This window comes from Emys orbicularis, chromosome 3 (genome assembly GCF_028017835.1).
Source record: "Emys orbicularis isolate rEmyOrb1 chromosome 3, rEmyOrb1.hap1, whole genome shotgun sequence".
Classification (NCBI taxonomy): domain Eukaryota; kingdom Metazoa; phylum Chordata; order Testudines; family Emydidae; genus Emys; species Emys orbicularis.
Genome location: NC_088685.1, coordinates 209558765 through 209576785, shown reverse-complemented (window position 1 = coordinate 209576785; position 18021 = coordinate 209558765). Strand labels below are relative to the sequence as shown.

Sequence of the window (18021 nt, the reverse complement as noted above, 5' to 3'; positions counted from 1 at the left end):
CCTGCCAGGAGCCGAGGCCAAAGGAGAGGGGTCAGGCTGCCTGGAGAGTGTTGCGAAAGTAACCTCGTCCTTGCAACTACTCATTGGACACCAGGGAGCCTTCCGATGCCTGAGCCGTAGCTCTGGGGGGGGGGGGGAGGGCGCGGCACCGGGATGGGAACGAGGGGCATTCATGGCAATACATTAATGCTAGCAGAGACTGTAAGGGACACTGCACGGCGTTCCTGGGACCCTGCCCACGCCATTCCTTCGTTAGGAGTTATCGCCCCCCTCGTCCCTTAAAGTGGAGAAACTCCTGTCTGAGGGGCCTCCACGACCTGCCCCCGCCTCATCACCAGGACCCCCGAGGATACTCACTGCAGCCCACCCACATGAAGGATACTCTGGCACAAGTTCTACGAGGAGCTGAAGGAAACCCAGAGTTGAAGAGCCTCACCTTCGTCAAGGGACTTCAGGGGCTGGGTCAGATTTTGCGAACAGGCAGTAGCCAGCCAGCCATCCTCTGGCTGGGGGGAGCAGCCACAGGCACTGGGCCGGGGGGGGGAGGGAGGAAGAAGAGGGTAAATTGGGGCCCAGATGGAGCCATCCCTCCCCCCCATTAACCCCAGCTCCAGAACTGTGCACGGGAGGACCCCTCCCCCCACCTCTCCAGGGGCGCTAGTACCCAGGTGGTGCCTCCCCTCTCCCACCCTGTGCGGCCTTAGGGGAGAACAGCAGAGACGCCAACCGTAGGGACAGGAGCTGCCCAAGCAGGAGGCTCTGGACAGTCCAATCCGAACTTGGTGTGTGCTGTTCCTGCCCAGCGCTGTCTGGCCACTCGCTCCAAATCCCTCCGCCCCCAGTTTCTTTACTTCAGCTTCCCTCCACACCTGCCCCTCTGCTCCCCCACTGTGTCCCCTTCAGCCCCTTCCCATTTAGCGGAGCCCCTCCTAAACCCACCACCCCCAAAAAACCCAGCCCAAATAATAGAACTCGTATGACATTTGGCCACACTGTTCACTCTGCTTGTGTGTTCCACCCCTTCACTCACCAATACAGTCCATCTGGTCTGCCTAGACACTATTGTTTCCTTGGATTCCCGTCTGTGTCCAGCTGCTGTCTCTTGTTTTAAATCTGTATTTTAAACGATTTGGGGCAGGGACGGTCATTTTGTCCTGTTTGTACAGTGCCTAGCACAAAGGTGCCTAATGGATTTCTTAATGGAGCTGCAGGAGGACGAGGCAGCAAAGGAGGCGTACCCTGGCATCGTACACTGGCACAGCTGCTGATGCCCCCTATGAGATCACAGCAGAGACTGGTGGAATAATGTAGTCATGCAGACCTGCGATGACCAGCAGTGGGTCCAGAAGTGGAGCACTGGAACTGATCCAAGAGGTGAATATAGCTGAACCACTTGATAATAGCGACCATAATATAATTCAATATATCATGGGGGGGGGCGGGGGGGGGGGGGAGAGAAACCAAAGAATCCCACCACCTTAACATTTAGCTTCAGAAAGAGGAACTTCACAAAAACGAGGAAGCTAGTGAAATGGAAATTAAAAGGTACGGTCACAAAAGTTAAATGCCTGGAAGCTGCATGGGAACTTTTTAAAGACACCATAATAGAGGCTCATATTAAATGTATACCCCAAATTAAAAAGCATAGTAAGAGGACCAGAAAAGTGCCACCCTGGCTAAACAACAAAGTAAAAGAAGTGATTAGAGGCAAAAAAAGTAGCCTTTAAAAAAATCAGAAGTTAAATCCTACTGAGAAAAATAGAAAGGCACATAAACTCTGACAAGTCAAATGTAAAAGTGTAATTAGGAAGGGCAAAAAAATTTTTTGAAGAGCAACTAGCCAAAGATTCAAAAACCTAACAGCAAAAAAATGTTTACGTACATCAGAAGCAGGAAGCCTTTCAAACAATCAATGGGGCCACTGGATGATGGAGGTTCTAAAGGAGAGCTCAAGGAAGACAAGCCTTTGCAGAGAAACTATATGAGTTCTTTGCATCAGTCTTCACTGCAGAGGATGAGAGGGAGATTCCCAAACCTGAGCCATTCTTTGCAGGTGACAAATCTGAGGAACTACCCCAGACAGAGGACCAAATGGATTAACAGTAATAAGTCATCAGGACCAGATGGGATTCCATGGTCAGGTTTTTTTGTCTGAACATAGGTGCAGGTGGAAGAGCCAAGAACAGTGTTGACATTGGTGATGCAACATGGCAGCATTTACGCATTGTCCTAACTAAGTGCTGCTGTATATTGTTAAGCCATTCCAATCCTCGTTGGCAGAGCAACGCAAGATCCTACATTCAAATGTATGGCACCATGCAAGCAGAGGTACCTCTCTAGTGTCCCTCACTGCTGCCTACACATCACCAGCAGCAGCTTAATATGCTGCTCTCTCATTGAAGGTACAGCTCAGCCTACACAAGCAATGAAACGTGCAACCCTCTAGTGTAGTTAGTACATCAGTTTGTAAATTATGTTGTATTGAAAACTGTGTTAACATTACAAGCTATCACTTTAAATTCTCTGGGTCTTCGAATCATGCAATCTGGGTCATCAGTCAGACTGTAAGAGAGCCAGTCTGGTGGGTTAACAAGCACTTGGGCATCTTTCAAGATAAATAATTAAATTAAGAACAACATTGTAAAATTTCATCACAATCTGCAGTCTTACAGATTTATGAATCTGGATCTGTGCAACTTCTGTACCAAACAACACCGCTATGATTTACTACTGAACAGTTGGCTTCAAACCAGTTTAAGTAGCTCATGAAAAAGAAAAATTAACAGCGGTTTTTAAATTCAGATTTATTTTATTTTTTTAAATAAAGACAATTTCCAAGTACTGTGCTGTTTGTGGAGGACAAAAGAAATTTAAATAGTAGATATGCAAGGCAAGCTGAAAGAAACCCTTTGCCTCAAACTATTCAGTGGTGCAGGCCCAAATACATAATTGCTCATGTAATCAATTCTATGCAGCAATGACAGTATTTAAAGAGTATTATACAAGCTATCAATTTCATTGTCCATTTACAACAAGGGAAAAATAAATATTTGGGGTTTTTTATTATACATGAACACTTCAGTAAAAAAAGTTATAGCTGTTGTGTTGCCATGACAGTATCTTACGAGGTACAAATTGAAGAACGTGCACACATATCTAACAGGATTTTCTAAGCTATAATTTTGGAATAAATTACAGAGGACAGACATCAGCCAATAGAGGATAAGGATTATCTGAGAAATCAATTTTGAAAGCAAAAATCACAACTGTTGCAGAATACAAAAGGTCAGTGGTCTGTAACATGTAGTAAGATGAACTGTAGATGGTAAAAACCTTATTTGAATATACCTACATATAGGCTCATGATTAAGTGTTTTAATTCATCCTTGCTACCCTCCCACTCAACTAGCACCTCAAGGATGCAAGGACCACTGCAAACACCTATAAATTTCATGCTTAATATCCGAAGCATGCATTTTGTAGAATTTGTGTGTTATACACATTTGCTCTTTTAAGATTATTGTGCAACAATAAAGTTCTTAACCAATGAAAAATCTTTTTTTTGTGTCTAAAGTTATTTGCAACGTTTTGAGGTTTGGCAGGGTTGTGCAGGATTAATTAAAAGCTGTACTTGTGGTTGACCCTTAACTGCCATAAACAGACTTTATGCCATTCAGTTGGCTGGTAAAGAAAAAAAATGGCAGCAACCTAAAGGTTCTAACAGAGCAAGAAAAATCAGTTCATGTGCACTGCAGTTTACTTAAAAAAAATATATATATACACACACATTTTAAGATGGCACAAAGGTTTTGTACAATTGGATGCATCAGTGCAAATACATGCATATGAGGTACTAATTTATTCAGGCCAGATCTAATTATGCATACATTACAATCACTCCCCTAATCTGATGTCAGATTAGTACTGGAATCAAATCTATGACAAAATGATACATCAGCAGTTTCAATATCATATCACAATAACCTCTAGAATTTCATCTTTGAAAGTACCACACCTCAGATTGCTCATTTTAGAAGACATGTTTGCACACTGTTACAGTACTTGGTTTCTATTTTAAGATTTTGAACTTGTTGATTGTGATGATTTAAAAATTGTATATGTAAATTGGAACAATAATTATAACTGGCCTAACATTTTAACAGAATTTTAAATTCTAGCAAGTACTGTCATGGAATAGGAACATAGTTATTGCTCAAAAAAATGAAGGCATAGATGGCACTGCTCCAATAGTGAAAATTAAATACAGAAAGCAGAATCCTGCCTGGAGTCAGCCTATGCACACTTAAGCATTTGGTAAGTTATCTATGCCATTCGTTTCCATAAGGCTATTACTACATTTACACAGAGACATGGTGCTAAAGTGGCTAACAGTGGGACATGTACAGAATTTCAGCTCTGGTAATTCTCTCTTTAGACGTTCCAGCTGCTCTACCTGGAATATATTTGGTTGTTCAGGCATCCAGTCATATATCCTGAATAAATGAGAAAAAAAAGTCTAAGAAATGATGTTCTACAGAAATAATGCTACATAAAACTACTGTTAAATTTCCATTTTCTCTGCTTAGAGTGAAATTAGGTAGCTAACACCTCTATAAATTAGTACATCTGTACTTAATACTTGAAACTTGTCTCTTCTAAACCATATCCTGCAATAGAAAGTGGTAGTCCTTTATCAGCATGGTTAACGGTATGACTGGAGATGCTAAAAAGCAAGCAAACTATGACCACCAACATCCACTTATTCTTCTGAAGACATGACTTTACATTAATTAATACAGGTGTTGTATTAATTTAGATGGAATATATGATCCAAAGATATTAACATAACCCAGTCACAATCCAACATTAAACAGTGTTGGACAAGGTCCGGAGTTTGGTATGCAGAGATTTCAGCCAGCTTTGTACCATTGCAAACACCACTGAAAATCCTTTTAAACCTTCTTTTATTAAAGATAAAGAAGAGGAAAAACACTGTTATAGCATTTGAAAGTAGTAAGAATGTTAAAATGAAAAACTATTTTCCTGTTCTTTTCTCATTAGCTGGAGAGAGTTTTCGCAGTAACCTCCAGCCCCTTGTTTGACAGTCCCTTTGAGCAGCAGTTCTCAACCCGGAGTCTGCGGCCCCATAGGGGGCTACAAGTCAGTTTCAGGGGGTCCGTGAAGCAGAGCCAGCGTTAAACTGGCTGGAGCCCCGGAAGGCTGACATTATATATCCAAATAGTCCAAATTCAAGTTTGCTGTTGCAAATTATAAAAGTTTTTTTAAGGAGCATTGTTCGTGTTTAAATAATCTCCACAGAAATTGCCACTGCATTCTATATTGGTCCAATTTTTAAGACAACTCACTGGCAGCAGTGTGGTAGAAGAGAGGTGTGTCTGTTCTTCTCCACTATCTCTTGAATGGCTCCTAACAGGATGAAACTCTAATGCCCTCAATGGACTTGCATCCTTTCCAATCTCCCAGAAACTCAGCAGTTCATTCCATTCTTCACTCAGTAGCTCCCAACTTTCATCTTTGTTTGTCAACTCACTTATTTAACCCCCAATAATTAGCTTTTTAAGAAGAGTTCATTTAGATATTAGTTAAGTATAAAATGTTGTACTTTAAAAGTCCAATTAAAGCTTTGTATTAAAAACTAGTTCAAGTGCCACCAATATCAAACACAAACTAACACAAAGGCATATCAGAGTGGTTCTGTGATCAATGTGATGTTCTGTTGTACTAGATACTGAAGCTCATGCAGTATAAAACTTAAGGGCCCAGTATCAGCCTTAGAAGGTGAAATTTCCTTGATTCACATATAGTTATAGGAGTATTTATATAAGAGTGTGTTCTAATACTGGGTGAAGTACACAGTGTTTCAAGATCCTAGTGCCAATGAATAAGATAGCAACAGTTTGGCTTTCCATTCCATTAAACATTTCCATCTGCTTTACTAAACACTATTAATTCATCTACACTAGTTTTGTCAACTGGAATATTTTTCTTTTAAAATAAACGTTCAGGTCCAAAATACTCAGATACTGGGCTTTTCGTGAGTACCATTTATAATGCATAATAAAGCAGAAAGCTTGTAACCAAGGAAGCATGTAGCAACACAGTAGAGTAAATTTATTTCAGAGCTCAACAATCATTTAAAGAGTGATTCTTTAATATCTGTATTTCAGTTGCAACCATGGGCCCCAATCAGGATTTAAGACCCATCATGCTAGACTATGTCCATGTCCTTTAATTTTTTTTTTTTTTTTTTTTTTTTTTTTACAGTCCCAGGCAAATAACATATGCAGGGACAGTGTGAAAGGGAAAATGTCAAATATGTAAGTTTACACACAAACTAAATATAGTATTATTAAATGGCTTAAAAGTGAAGAAACCAGTATGACAGGCAGAAAGTCTTTTTAGGAAATATCTATATCTAATGTTTGTCATCATGCTATTTAGGTGACAAATAGTAATTATACAGTAAACATCTTGTCAGTAGAATTATTACATGCAGATACTATATCTATCTGTATACTTACAATATCTGTCTTTTATTAAACAGTTAGTTGAATATCAATTAATGTTCAACATTTATTAAACATTAGTTAATCTAATAAAACACTATTTAACTTTAATTTTACAGGAAGGCACTGCTAATTTACATGAACACTTAGGCGATTAAGGCCCCAAGTTTAGAATTTGTATAACATATTTACAGAACATATGTTGTTTTTAAAAAAGAAGTTAGTCCAATGAGTTTGGATTGAACATTCCCCTGTAGTATTTGCAACACAAATTCTACAGCTTTGCATCAGTGCATGAGAATTAACTACACCGGGCTGCCAATAGTGCCTCATCTATGCTAAAGCTTCCATTTTTGTGAGTACACATGACAACAATAGTGAGAAATTAAGAAAATACTGTTAGGTGGGTGAGGCCCTAGCTGTAAGTTATGTAAAACAATTATGTACCAAAACTAATACTGGAAATGTTTTTCCTTGATGGTTTTAATCCCAATTAAAGTTTGATAGATAGGATGTATATATTCCACTGTGTTGGTTGCAGCCTAAACACTGCAGTTTTGTGCTAGAATGCAAGAGCCGGAAAATGAAACTTCAGTTTCGACAGCTTTACCAAAGTGAAAAAATAAATAAATGGTGAAAAGTATTTTTTTAATTTAGGTTTAATTAATACTTTCATACAGAAATGTGTTAAATTATTTTAATCATTAGCAAATTCTCTAACTTTTTAGCTATTAGTCACTTAATTTTCTGTGCCTCTGATTTCCCAGCTAGACTCCAGTTCTTTCCGGAGTACATAAGTACTTCTGTCCTCATCACCCCTCTTTACTGTAGTATCTCAGCACCTTGAAAACATTAATGAATTTTCAACATCCCTGTAAAATAGGCAAGTGCTAGCCACTTTCCACAGCTGGGAAAGTTAAGCAACTTGCCCAATGTCACAAGTTTGAAAGGAAAGAAGGATGGTTTTGTGGTTGGGTACTAGACCAGGACTCAAGAAATCTGGATTCACTTTCTGGCCCTCCCTCAGTCAGCAGATCCATTCCTAAGGGAATCCTCTCTATTATGCCACCAGCTATAACAGTTGTTCCTCCATGTACTGTAACTACCTTTTAGCATGTTCAAGAAAGAATTACTATATAGCATTTATTTCCATAGCTAAGAGGCATTCACCTTCAGCTGCAGTTTAGGAACTGCTGCTGATTGAGGTGTTAAGTCCTTTCCATCAATGAGAGACTTTTAGGATAACAAATTTCACCAGTACTTTTCCCTCCCAAGTTAGGCCTAGCCCTTTTCATAACCTCAGGACACAAAATAATCAGTCTTCTAGAATCAAAATGGTCAGTCAATATTAAAGACACAAGGTGGGTGAGGTAATATCTTTCACTGGACCAACTTCTGTTGGTGAGAGAAGTTTTAGAGCTTACCCAGAGCGCTTCTTTACTAACTGGTCCACCAAATCATATTATAGGTGTGCAGGGGTGGTGTGTGCGCTCCAGGAAGCTATATGCAAGCCTCTCCTCTTACATCTTATTATTTCCTTACTTTAAAGAAGATGTAGCATTCTACTGCAGAGTTGGAGAAGAGATGTTGTGACACTTTGGGGTTTGCCCACCCTTGACCTAGAATCTTCTAAAATTGAGGAGTAGAGGTTACTGGCTTGAGAGAACTGTGTCTAGCTCCTCTTGATGACAAGAGCAGTACTGATTACACAAGAATGTACAGTTTTGAAAGTCAATTTTACTAAACGGAACAATATCTGAAAATATTAAAAAATACTTATTACACTTCGTTTTCAGTTAAGCAAACTTTCCCACACCTTGTATACAAAGTTTAAAAACCAATCAACAAAAATGGCAGTTATATGTTAGGGTATGTCTACACTGCCCATGTTACAGCGCGGCTGCGGCAGCACTGTTACATGGGCAGTGTAGTCATGCTTTATCACCAGAGGAGAGCTCTCCCAGTGATAAAAAATAACCACCCCGAACGAGCAGCGGTAGCACGGCTCCCAGCGATAAAGTGCTGTCTATACTGGAGCTTTTCAGTGCTAAAACTTGTCACTCATGGGAGTGTTTTTTCACACCCTTGAATGACTAAAGTTTTAGCACTGAAAGTGGCAGTGTAGATGCAGCCTTATATTCGTAAACTAGTTCTCTCTTTTAGGAATCAAACGCAAGGCCACTCAATAAACTGGCCATCCATGTACTCGCAGCGTCCTCCTACAGAAGGAAGAGTCACCTATGTTTCACATAGGCAACTGAGACCGTATATGTGTGAGTTTTAGGACAACTGTCTCTTGAACTTGGGTTTACAGACACATACAGAGCAGGATATTCTAACACCCACTCAAATCAGGCCAAAATCAAAGTGAAGTCAATGCAGGATCAGAAACAACAAACATTTCATATGCTCACTTTAGGTATTGTAATTCTAAAGAAATAAATACCTGTCATATATTAGCCCATGAATGCCATATTCTCTCAACTTCTTCCTGTTCTCTGGGTCATTTGTATCATCACCCCAACAGAAAATAACTAAACCTTTAGATCTGGCCTCTTGAATATATGATGGGTTCCTAAGCAGGTCTTCAGCGTGCACATTAATTCCCTGAAAAGTTATAAAAAACACTTAAGAAAATGCAAATATAATCTAGACTAAATACTCTTAAAAGTCAGCGTTTCTAGCTTTTGATCACTGAAATGTTTCACAATTTTTAGACAACTAAAAGAAAAAAAAAAATCTTATGAACTCCAGGATTAAATGAATATTGAACAGTAGTTAAAGAAGCAAGTCTTTAAAAATGCAAGAGGACTGAAGTGCATTCTTAGTACTTTAAAGCAATGAAAATACATTACTACATTTGTTTACTAAATGTTTATGTATTCTTTTAACAGTTTGCTTGTCACCTTATTCTGCTTCTGTATTTTAAAAAAGTCAGTTTATCAGCAATTATGGAATATAGCAATAAGTTAGTTTCATTTCACAGAGTAACAAGAGCATAACAACTTACCAGCAAGTTTTCAAACTGGGCAAAGCTCATGGCAATAGGAGTCGTACGAGACCTGAGATCCATAAGTTCTGGATAAATATCAGATTTTCCTTGTGTTAGAAACAACACAGGATACTTATTTTGCTTTTGCCGAACCCTGTAAAAGAGTATAAAAATACAATTGCAAAGGGAAACTTCGGTAGTGTTTCTCTCACACGGATGAGAATATAAAAGCAGATTCACCATTCCCAAACTGTATTGACATGTAATATGCAAAGTATTAATCAAGGATTAAGCAGTTTTGTGGACAGACACCAGTCTATCTAGTCAGTTGGACATGACTAAAAAGTTAACAATGCAGTAAGCTTTACTATATTCCAGAGAAAGACAAGGCAAATGTTATGAGAAAATGGAGAAATTCTTTTTCATAAGACTGATTTTTTTCTCCCCTTTCTTCCTAAGCAAAAGGGACATAACTGCCCTGGATTTTAGTTCCAGAAAAGATAGTTTGGCATAGTGATGTCTCCCTTTCCTGCATAGTAATATGCACATTTGCATGTTTGAACACATTCACTACAAATGACAAGTTCAGTCTCATGGTTAGAAGGGAATACTTTTACTTATTGGGTATTCATTTAATCCTTTGCAGATGCAACAGATAAACACTGCAGTTTTGCCTCAATGTGTACAACATACCATTGTCCCTTTCACCACTTTAGAGATTTACATATTTCACACATATTTCTACTATTTAAAGTAAGCTAAAGTATGTTCCCCCCTCCCCAAAGTTTTCCATATATAAAATTCTAGAAGCGAGTAGCCTTCTATCATTTTTCCCTTTACAAAACACACAATAGCAAACTTAAAACATTCCCAAGCCACACCACTTTAGAGTTGGTTCACCAGTACAGCTATGAAATAGTAATAGGCGGATGTAGTATTCCGGGCATGGTGATTCATCAACTTTGACTCCTCCGTCACTTACTTTTCACCTTTCATTGCCCCCTCCTAACCAGCCCCTTTGCACCCTTCTTCCACTCTTTTTCCCAGGCTGTCCCTTATGTTTGGAAATCCTCTTATTGTCAAGTACCCGTCTTCTTTCAAATCTCTGCTTTAAAGATTTTTTTCTACACAGTCTTTCAGTAGGGAATTCTGCAATATTTCCATACAAAGACTGGTGTAGTGTGTCGATTACTCTATGTCTGTCCTAGACCATAAGTTCCCTATTCAGGGTCTGTGTCTTCTTTATTCAGCACCCAGAAAAACCAACATAAGATGTGCCACAACAGAAAGCCAATTCGTTTTTCTAGAAAGCTAATATCCAATAACTGTATTTATGTAATTTAAGAATTTTCATGTTTGTTTTTATAAATCAGAGGTTTGTTGAAAATTGTCAATAGAGAATTCTATCATTATATATGTATATTTAATTTGCATGCACTAAATAACTGCCAAATAAAGACGATATGCCCTGTTCTAACATGGTCACCTATTGTGACAAGAATTGGCTGTTACCAGATAAGTGTACTGTCTTGGCATTTGTTTGCACAGCAGCATATGGACACTGACATTACCCAAAACTGTCCTATAACTGAAGAGACATTAGAGCTGTTATCTGGCCCTGACTTTCCTTATGCAGTACTGTGAAGCAGAGCATTTCAAACAGGTATTTTCTTGTTCTGAGACACTAAATATTTTATCCTCCAGCCAAGAGGAAGGAACAGATTGACACACGCTGGAATGGCCAGGAAACGGAAGCCAGAGGGAAAGTGAAATCCCAGTATAAAGTCTGCTCTTTTTCCTGTTTTAAGAAAATAAATGGTTTACTCAAGACAACTGAGCCACTTTAACAAATAGTAAATTCTCTATTTTTTCCCCAATGTCTTTTCTCTTAATATGTTGCTGGCTTTGTTTTCAGATTATATTTTTGGGCATGAGTCAGATGGATGAAAGGTCTAAATCCATGTTTAGCAACTACACTTAAGTGTGTTGGCATTCAAACTCAAGTCACAAAAATAACAATGAGTTTTCCATTGTGTACTAACACTGAAGGTGAAATCTATTGAGTCAAAAATGGTTTAAAGTTGAGTTGTAACTTACATTGTGCAAATGTCCGCATCAAATGAAGAAAATATAATTCTCCTTCTTCCAGCATTTTCTAGAGTAGTTTTTAGAATGATATCTAAGAAGAGGTTCATATCAAAATAGGTTGACAGGTTGCCATCCCATTTCCCATCCTATAAAAACAAGAACAAGTAGTTGAACTAACTCAATGACTACTGTAATTATTTCAAGTGACAGGAGTCTATTATTTAAGTTGAGTGAAAAAAGAATCCAGCTCGTCAATATGAATAAAAAACAGCACTCTTCTCCAGTCTACCAAGTGCTGTTTGCAACACTATAGAGCTGGCTTTCAACAAAACTGTTCAGAAATATGCAGCTTTTAAATCAGTGTTATACATTTTATAACTTTTAATGAATCTTGAAAAGTCCATTTAAACAACTCACTTTATTCCTAGGGACATCAACTATTCATGAAGTCTATTAAAATTAAAAGATCATTTGCATAATAAAATCATTTAAATATGGGTTATATTAAAAACAAATGTAAACAGAAAAAAAATTATTAAAAAGCCGAATGTAGTATAAATGAATAAAGGAAAGGGCAACTAACATTAGATGTTTTGTACAACCATCTGTACGTATATAAATGTTGTAGCAATATTTAATTATATAAATAACTCAGGAATCTTTAGAAGATGATTGCCTACAAAAAATGGTCAATTCTGCATTATGATCCCAATACAAACACTTATGCATGTGCTTAAAGAGAAGTACGTGTCTGTTTATTTGCAGGTTCAGTCTCTTATTTTCTAGTTCTAAAGCTAGTAGGATACACGGTCAGTGAAACAAAACTGCCTTTTACTGTTCAAAAGAAAAAAAGGCTGGGTAAGCCTAATAACTTTGATTAAATAAAAATAACGGTAAAATAGTAGACGAGGTCTGTGTCACATGCAAACTGACATAGCAAGATATGCATGGTAGTCTGCAATGTAACACAAGTTATCAAAACAAGGAACATTATCAATTGCTTACTCTTTGTTGGCAGATCCATTTTATTTCTATGTTAAACCCGACATCTTCAGGAAGGGATTCCAGAACCTGGATACAATAGTATTATAAAAAGGGACCAAATCACATGATGCTCATTAAGTACTATTGGCAAGGATAAATACAGAACAAAAAATGCTGAAACATCACCTAGCAAGGGCCAAAAAGTACAGCATAAAGAATCATATGTAATACTTAAAGGCACATTATCCCTTTTCTACTCTGGTCCAAAGTGGGTCAATGGAATAATGAGAAAAACCTTCAGGAATTAGCTACAGCATTATCTGCAACTAATTTATTATGTACTACCACTTTGAGATGTACAGTTATTTACAATTTACAAATACTTAGTGCATACATTTTCTGTTTGGCTACTTATTACATATGGTTTTGTTTTATATCAAAAACAATTGCTCTGATACATGAAAAAAGTCATAATTTCCCTAGTTAACAGCCAAAAATTGTCTAGGCCAGTTCATTATTCATTTGTTCATGTTTATCTCTCAGACAAAAGATAAAGATTTAATTACTTTTATTTGGATTTGGGAGAATAGTACCCAGCAATTGCTGCAAGGGGCAAACAGAAGCACAGTTCAAGAAAAAAAAAGTTTCAAGCATTATCACAGACTAAATCTGATAAACAATTTCTGAAGAAAAAGCCAACTCAAAAACACGACTTTGGCAAAGATTAGTTATTAATGGAATATACTGGAACTGTACTCACTCAGTGCTATATGTGGCTGTGCTAAGTGGCAGAAGCTAAGTGGTGAACGAATGCAATTCTAAGGCTAAAAAGTTTTGAAAAGTGGCCACGAATTGCGGATGCCTCAAATTTGGTGCCCAATTTGGAACTTGTGCTGTGGTGCTAAAAATAGCCGGGTAGACGTTCATGCTTGGGCTGGAGCTCAGCCTCTGAAGCCTAGGGAGGCGGGGGTGGGTTTCAGAGCCTGAGCTCCAGCCCGAGCCAGAATGTCTGCACCACAATGCCAACCTGAGTTTGCAGACCTGGGCTCTAAGACTTGATAATGGCATAGAGAGTACACTTATAAAGCTTGCAGAGGATACCAAGCTTAACCTTCTTAATCTCTGAGGATAGGGCAAGAAGCAATGGGCTTAAATTGCAGCAAGGGCGGTTTAAGGTTGGACATTAGGAAAAACGTCCTCACTGTCAGAATGGTTAAGCACTGGAATCTCCATCATTGGGGATTTTTAAGAGCAGGGTGGACAAACACCTGTCAGGGATGGTCTAGATAATACTTAGTCCTACCTTGAGTGCAGGGGACTGGACTAGATGACCTTGTGAGGTCCCTTCCAGTTCTACGATTCTATGATCTATGACACTCCCCAGAGGTCTGATTTTCAGAGATGTTAAGCACCTGCGGGTCCCAAAAACTTCTAGAGTTGTGGATGAACAGGATTTCTGAAAAGCAGGCCCTACGTGCCAAGCTGGGCACCTAAAAACGGAGCCATCCATAATTAGTGGCCACTTTTGAAAGTTCTGGCCCATAGCCTCCTTTTAGTGCACTACACCCATTTTCTTTGGCTTTAATGCACTGCTGCTGGTAAAAAGCTTCTTGTCAACTGCTGGGAAGAAGTATTTCATTACCCACCAGTGAGCTCCTATTGCAGAAAAATCAGGATGATTCAGGAACTGGAAAGAAATGGAAAAAATTCTTCCAGATCATCTTTTTTGGCTTTTCCTCAAAATTGAAGCAGTAAATCAAAAGAGGTCCCATTTATATGTTGGAAACTGAAGGGGTTTTGAATGTGGCTGATACATTTACAGTGGCTATACAACCTACATTGGTTATTTACTAGACAGTTATAGCATTTCAGTGCCCCGAACTCATGTGCACATAGACAGTCAAAAATATGTTCCATTTTGAACCCTTTCCTCGTCCTGCGACAAAAACCTTTGAAAGTTCGTGTTCTAGACTCCACTTCTCCATTAAGCATGCAAAAACCCAAACTTATTTATAAATATTTTCAAATTTCAATTTGCCTAGTATTACGTTGCTCTACATTGTCTAGTTCTATATTGACTGCTGCTTACCGTCTGGAGAGACGGAAATGGTTGGTTCTCAGAAACAGGGCTTTCCTCCCCTTTAAAAGATGCTGAAATTAAATAAAAAAAAAATTTAAAAAAGGTGAATAGCAGTATTGCCAACCCCCAAATTAGGAGACTCTTCAAAATCCTGAGATTTTAAAAGAGATTAACTTTTTTTGAAGTTTGTCTTCTGATTATTTAACTCCTCCCAGCCCACCTCCAACATGTGTGAGACTTAGTGTTGCCAACTCAAAGGTATAGTGAACAAGGTGATTTCGGCCCATGCTGCATGAGCTCTTCCTCGAGTACTCAACTGAGATGGGTCCCCCATTGCGCTATGGTCTGTACAAACATATAGTAAGAAAGCTATGCCCTGAAGAGCTTACAATTTAGTGCAAAGTTTGTGACGGGGAACTGCAAGTTGAACTCAGAGGCTACCAGACTTCCTTTAAATGGGAATTCCTTTTAACCCCTGCTGAGCTGGATTTCATACTGGTGACCTACGATTGAAAGGCTCTACAGCTCATTAGCAATGCCCTGAGACATACAGAGCATGTCTACACTGCAATAAAAACACCCACAGCTGGCCTGTGTCAGCTGACTCAGGCTGCGGGGCTATAAAATTGCCATGTGGACGTCCAGGCTCAAGCTGAAGCCCGGGCTCTGGGACTCCAAGAGGGGGGAGGTTCACAGACCCCAGGCTCCAATCCAAGCCTGGACGTCTACACTGCAATTTTGTAGCCCCACAGCCCTAGCCCCACAAGCCTGAGTCAGCGGACATGAGCCAGCCACAGGTGTTTTACTGTAGTGTAGACATACCCAGAGTTCCCTATAAGTGCTAATGTTATACTTCGAGAATTAAGCTTCTTTTCTAGAAGTTCTGACCTTTTTGGAAATTACAGAGACAATATCTTCCACTCGGGAAACACAGACACAGTCTCCCACACATTACTCTCAGCCTCAAATACCTCTCTCTATAGGCAGTCTTAATCTCACGTTCTGTTCTTAAAGTGACAACTCCCATTAAACCAAAGTACAAGCACAAAAAATGCAACAACTATTAATACCACATGTAAATGTCCTCTAAATGCAATGTTTTGCAATATAAAACCATTCCAACTCTTACTTCAGGGTCCTACACTAACTTTTTATTTATATATTTGTTTCACTCCCACATGGGTCATTGTCAGCAGAGTTTAAACCTTCTATTCCACAGCACAGATCTCTTCTATTTCTGCTAGGGTAACTGGTGAAAGGAAAAGCATGCTGTTATCCTCAGTAGGAGCCTGTCCATACAGGGAGACATCATACACACAATGCCAGTGGATTACACTAGCATTTGAGAAACTGCCTAACACTGGGCGTCAGAGTTTTTGGTTTTTTCTTCTAGTTACAGGACCAGATTGTGGTCTAGTGGTTATAGACAGCATAGCTAAATATAACAATACCCCTGTACGTTGTCTTTGGGGAATGAGACAGAGACCTCTGGATGTAAAAGCACAGGCCTTAACCAGATTTTTTAACATGGAAACCATAACAAGAGTCGTCAGCTGCTGTGTGGTCTGGTTGCTAAAGGGTGACAGAGCCACATGTTAGTATGGGTTACAGAAGCACCTAATTTGCCACGTTTCTTTGGCAAACTGTGTTAAAATGGGTAAGATTTGGCTTTCTTATATTAAACACCTAGATTTGATTCCCAGCTCTGCCTAAAATGACCTTATACACATTCTCCATTATCCTGTGAAATTGATGAACGATATATAACCCCTTCTCCAAGGCAACAGTACGAGACCTTGGCTCATAATTGTGAAGGGCACAGATATATTAAAGAGCTGAAACTAAAATTCATGGTCTCTTGGGCTTGCAGTTCAGTGCACCTTCCTCAAGACTACAGTGTAGTATGTAGGGAGCTCACTCTGATTTTGCTTTCCCCAAATTATATAATGGAGGGAGCTTTTCACATCATCGCAAGACTGCCTATCGAGGTGGCCAAAATCATGTTATTTCCAATAAATTCGAGTTGGCAACACTGCGAATTGCAAACACCTAATGCTGGAAGACATGTATCCAATAAGAACTAGATACAAAACAATACTATTTATCAAAATTAAGCTAGTCAATGCATTCTATACATGAAAGTGGCAGTCAAAAATTCAGTTGCACAATACTTTAATTGGCATCTCCAGCTAAGTGGTACACCTCTACCCTGATATAACGCGACCCGATATAACAAATTCTGATACAACGCGGTAAAGCAGTGCTCCGGGGGGGCGGGGCTGCGCACTCCGGCGGATCAAAGCAAGTTCGATCTAACGCGGTTTCACCTATAACGCGGTACGATTTTTTGGCTCCCGAGGACAGCGTTATATCGAGGTAGAGGTGTATTACTAAACTTTAAAAAACAAATTACAGTACATTTACTAGTTCATGATGCAATCTTAATATATTTTGCCAATTGTACTTCAATTTAATATAGTACAGTGTGATGCACAAAACTTGGCACAATTTGCTTCTGTATTTGTATGCCAGTCCTCAAAATTCAGTAATTTTGAATGTATTTCCTGGGATATGCTCATTAGTAAAGAAGTTACGATTCAACTACAGTTTGCATAATGGATTCTGAAAAGGTACATCTTTTTTATAGAAATATTAAAAAAGTATGTTACCAAGTACGAGCAGGATAATGGTGTAATACAGGGGTCGGCAACTTTTCAGAAGTGGTGTGCCGAGTCTTCATTTATTCACTCTAATTTAAATCTTTGTGTGCCAGTAATACATTTTAACGTTTTTAGAAGGTCTCTTTCTATAAGTCTATAATATATAACTAAACTATTGTTGTATGTAAAGTAAATAAGGTTTTCAAAATGTTTAAGAAGCTTCATTTAAAATTAAATTAAAATGCAGAGCCCCCGGACCGTAGGCCAGGACCCGGGCAGTGTGAGTGCCACTGAAAATCAGCTCGCGTGCCATAGGTTGCCTACTCCTGGTTTAATACATGCAATTCATATACAAACTAAAGGTTCAATGAGTGATCTTAAGAAAGGTTTAAAAGACCGTAAGTCAAATAAAAAAAAAAAAAATAATAAAAAAAAAACCTCACATTTTTCTGATGAAGCTTATTATGAAAGGCACCAGGGAAAATGGCTGAGAACACAGAATTCTGACATCTGATAAGAAACTCCTGCTTTGAGAGACTCCACTAGTTATTCTTATTTCCCCAGGGCCTTGTTTCAATAATGTACTCATGCTTTGAGCAAGTTCAGTACATTGATAATAGTGTTCACTTCATTACATCAACTGCGCAATGGCAACACAAGTGGTAAAGAAATTCACCTCAGTTTACAAAT

The 18021-nt window shown here is 38.8% G+C and overlaps 1 protein-coding gene across 1 annotated transcript in view; it reads right to left on the bottom strand.

Moving 5' to 3' along the window:
* Positions 1–4303: 4303 nt before the first annotated feature.
* Positions 4304–18021, bottom strand: part of GPCPD1 (glycerophosphocholine phosphodiesterase 1) — a 75280-nt gene continuing 61562 nt past the window's right edge. Inside the window, exons 15-20 of the mRNA XM_065401576.1 lie at positions 14681–14742; positions 12613–12678; positions 11617–11753; positions 9538–9673; positions 8974–9134; positions 4304–4493 (exon numbers count right to left, since the gene is read on the bottom strand). Coding sequence (XP_065257648.1) covers positions 4304–4493; positions 8974–9134; positions 9538–9673; positions 11617–11753; positions 12613–12678; positions 14681–14742 — 752 coding nt within the window. The remainder of the gene's footprint in view (positions 4494–8973; positions 9135–9537; positions 9674–11616; positions 11754–12612; positions 12679–14680; positions 14743–18021) is intronic.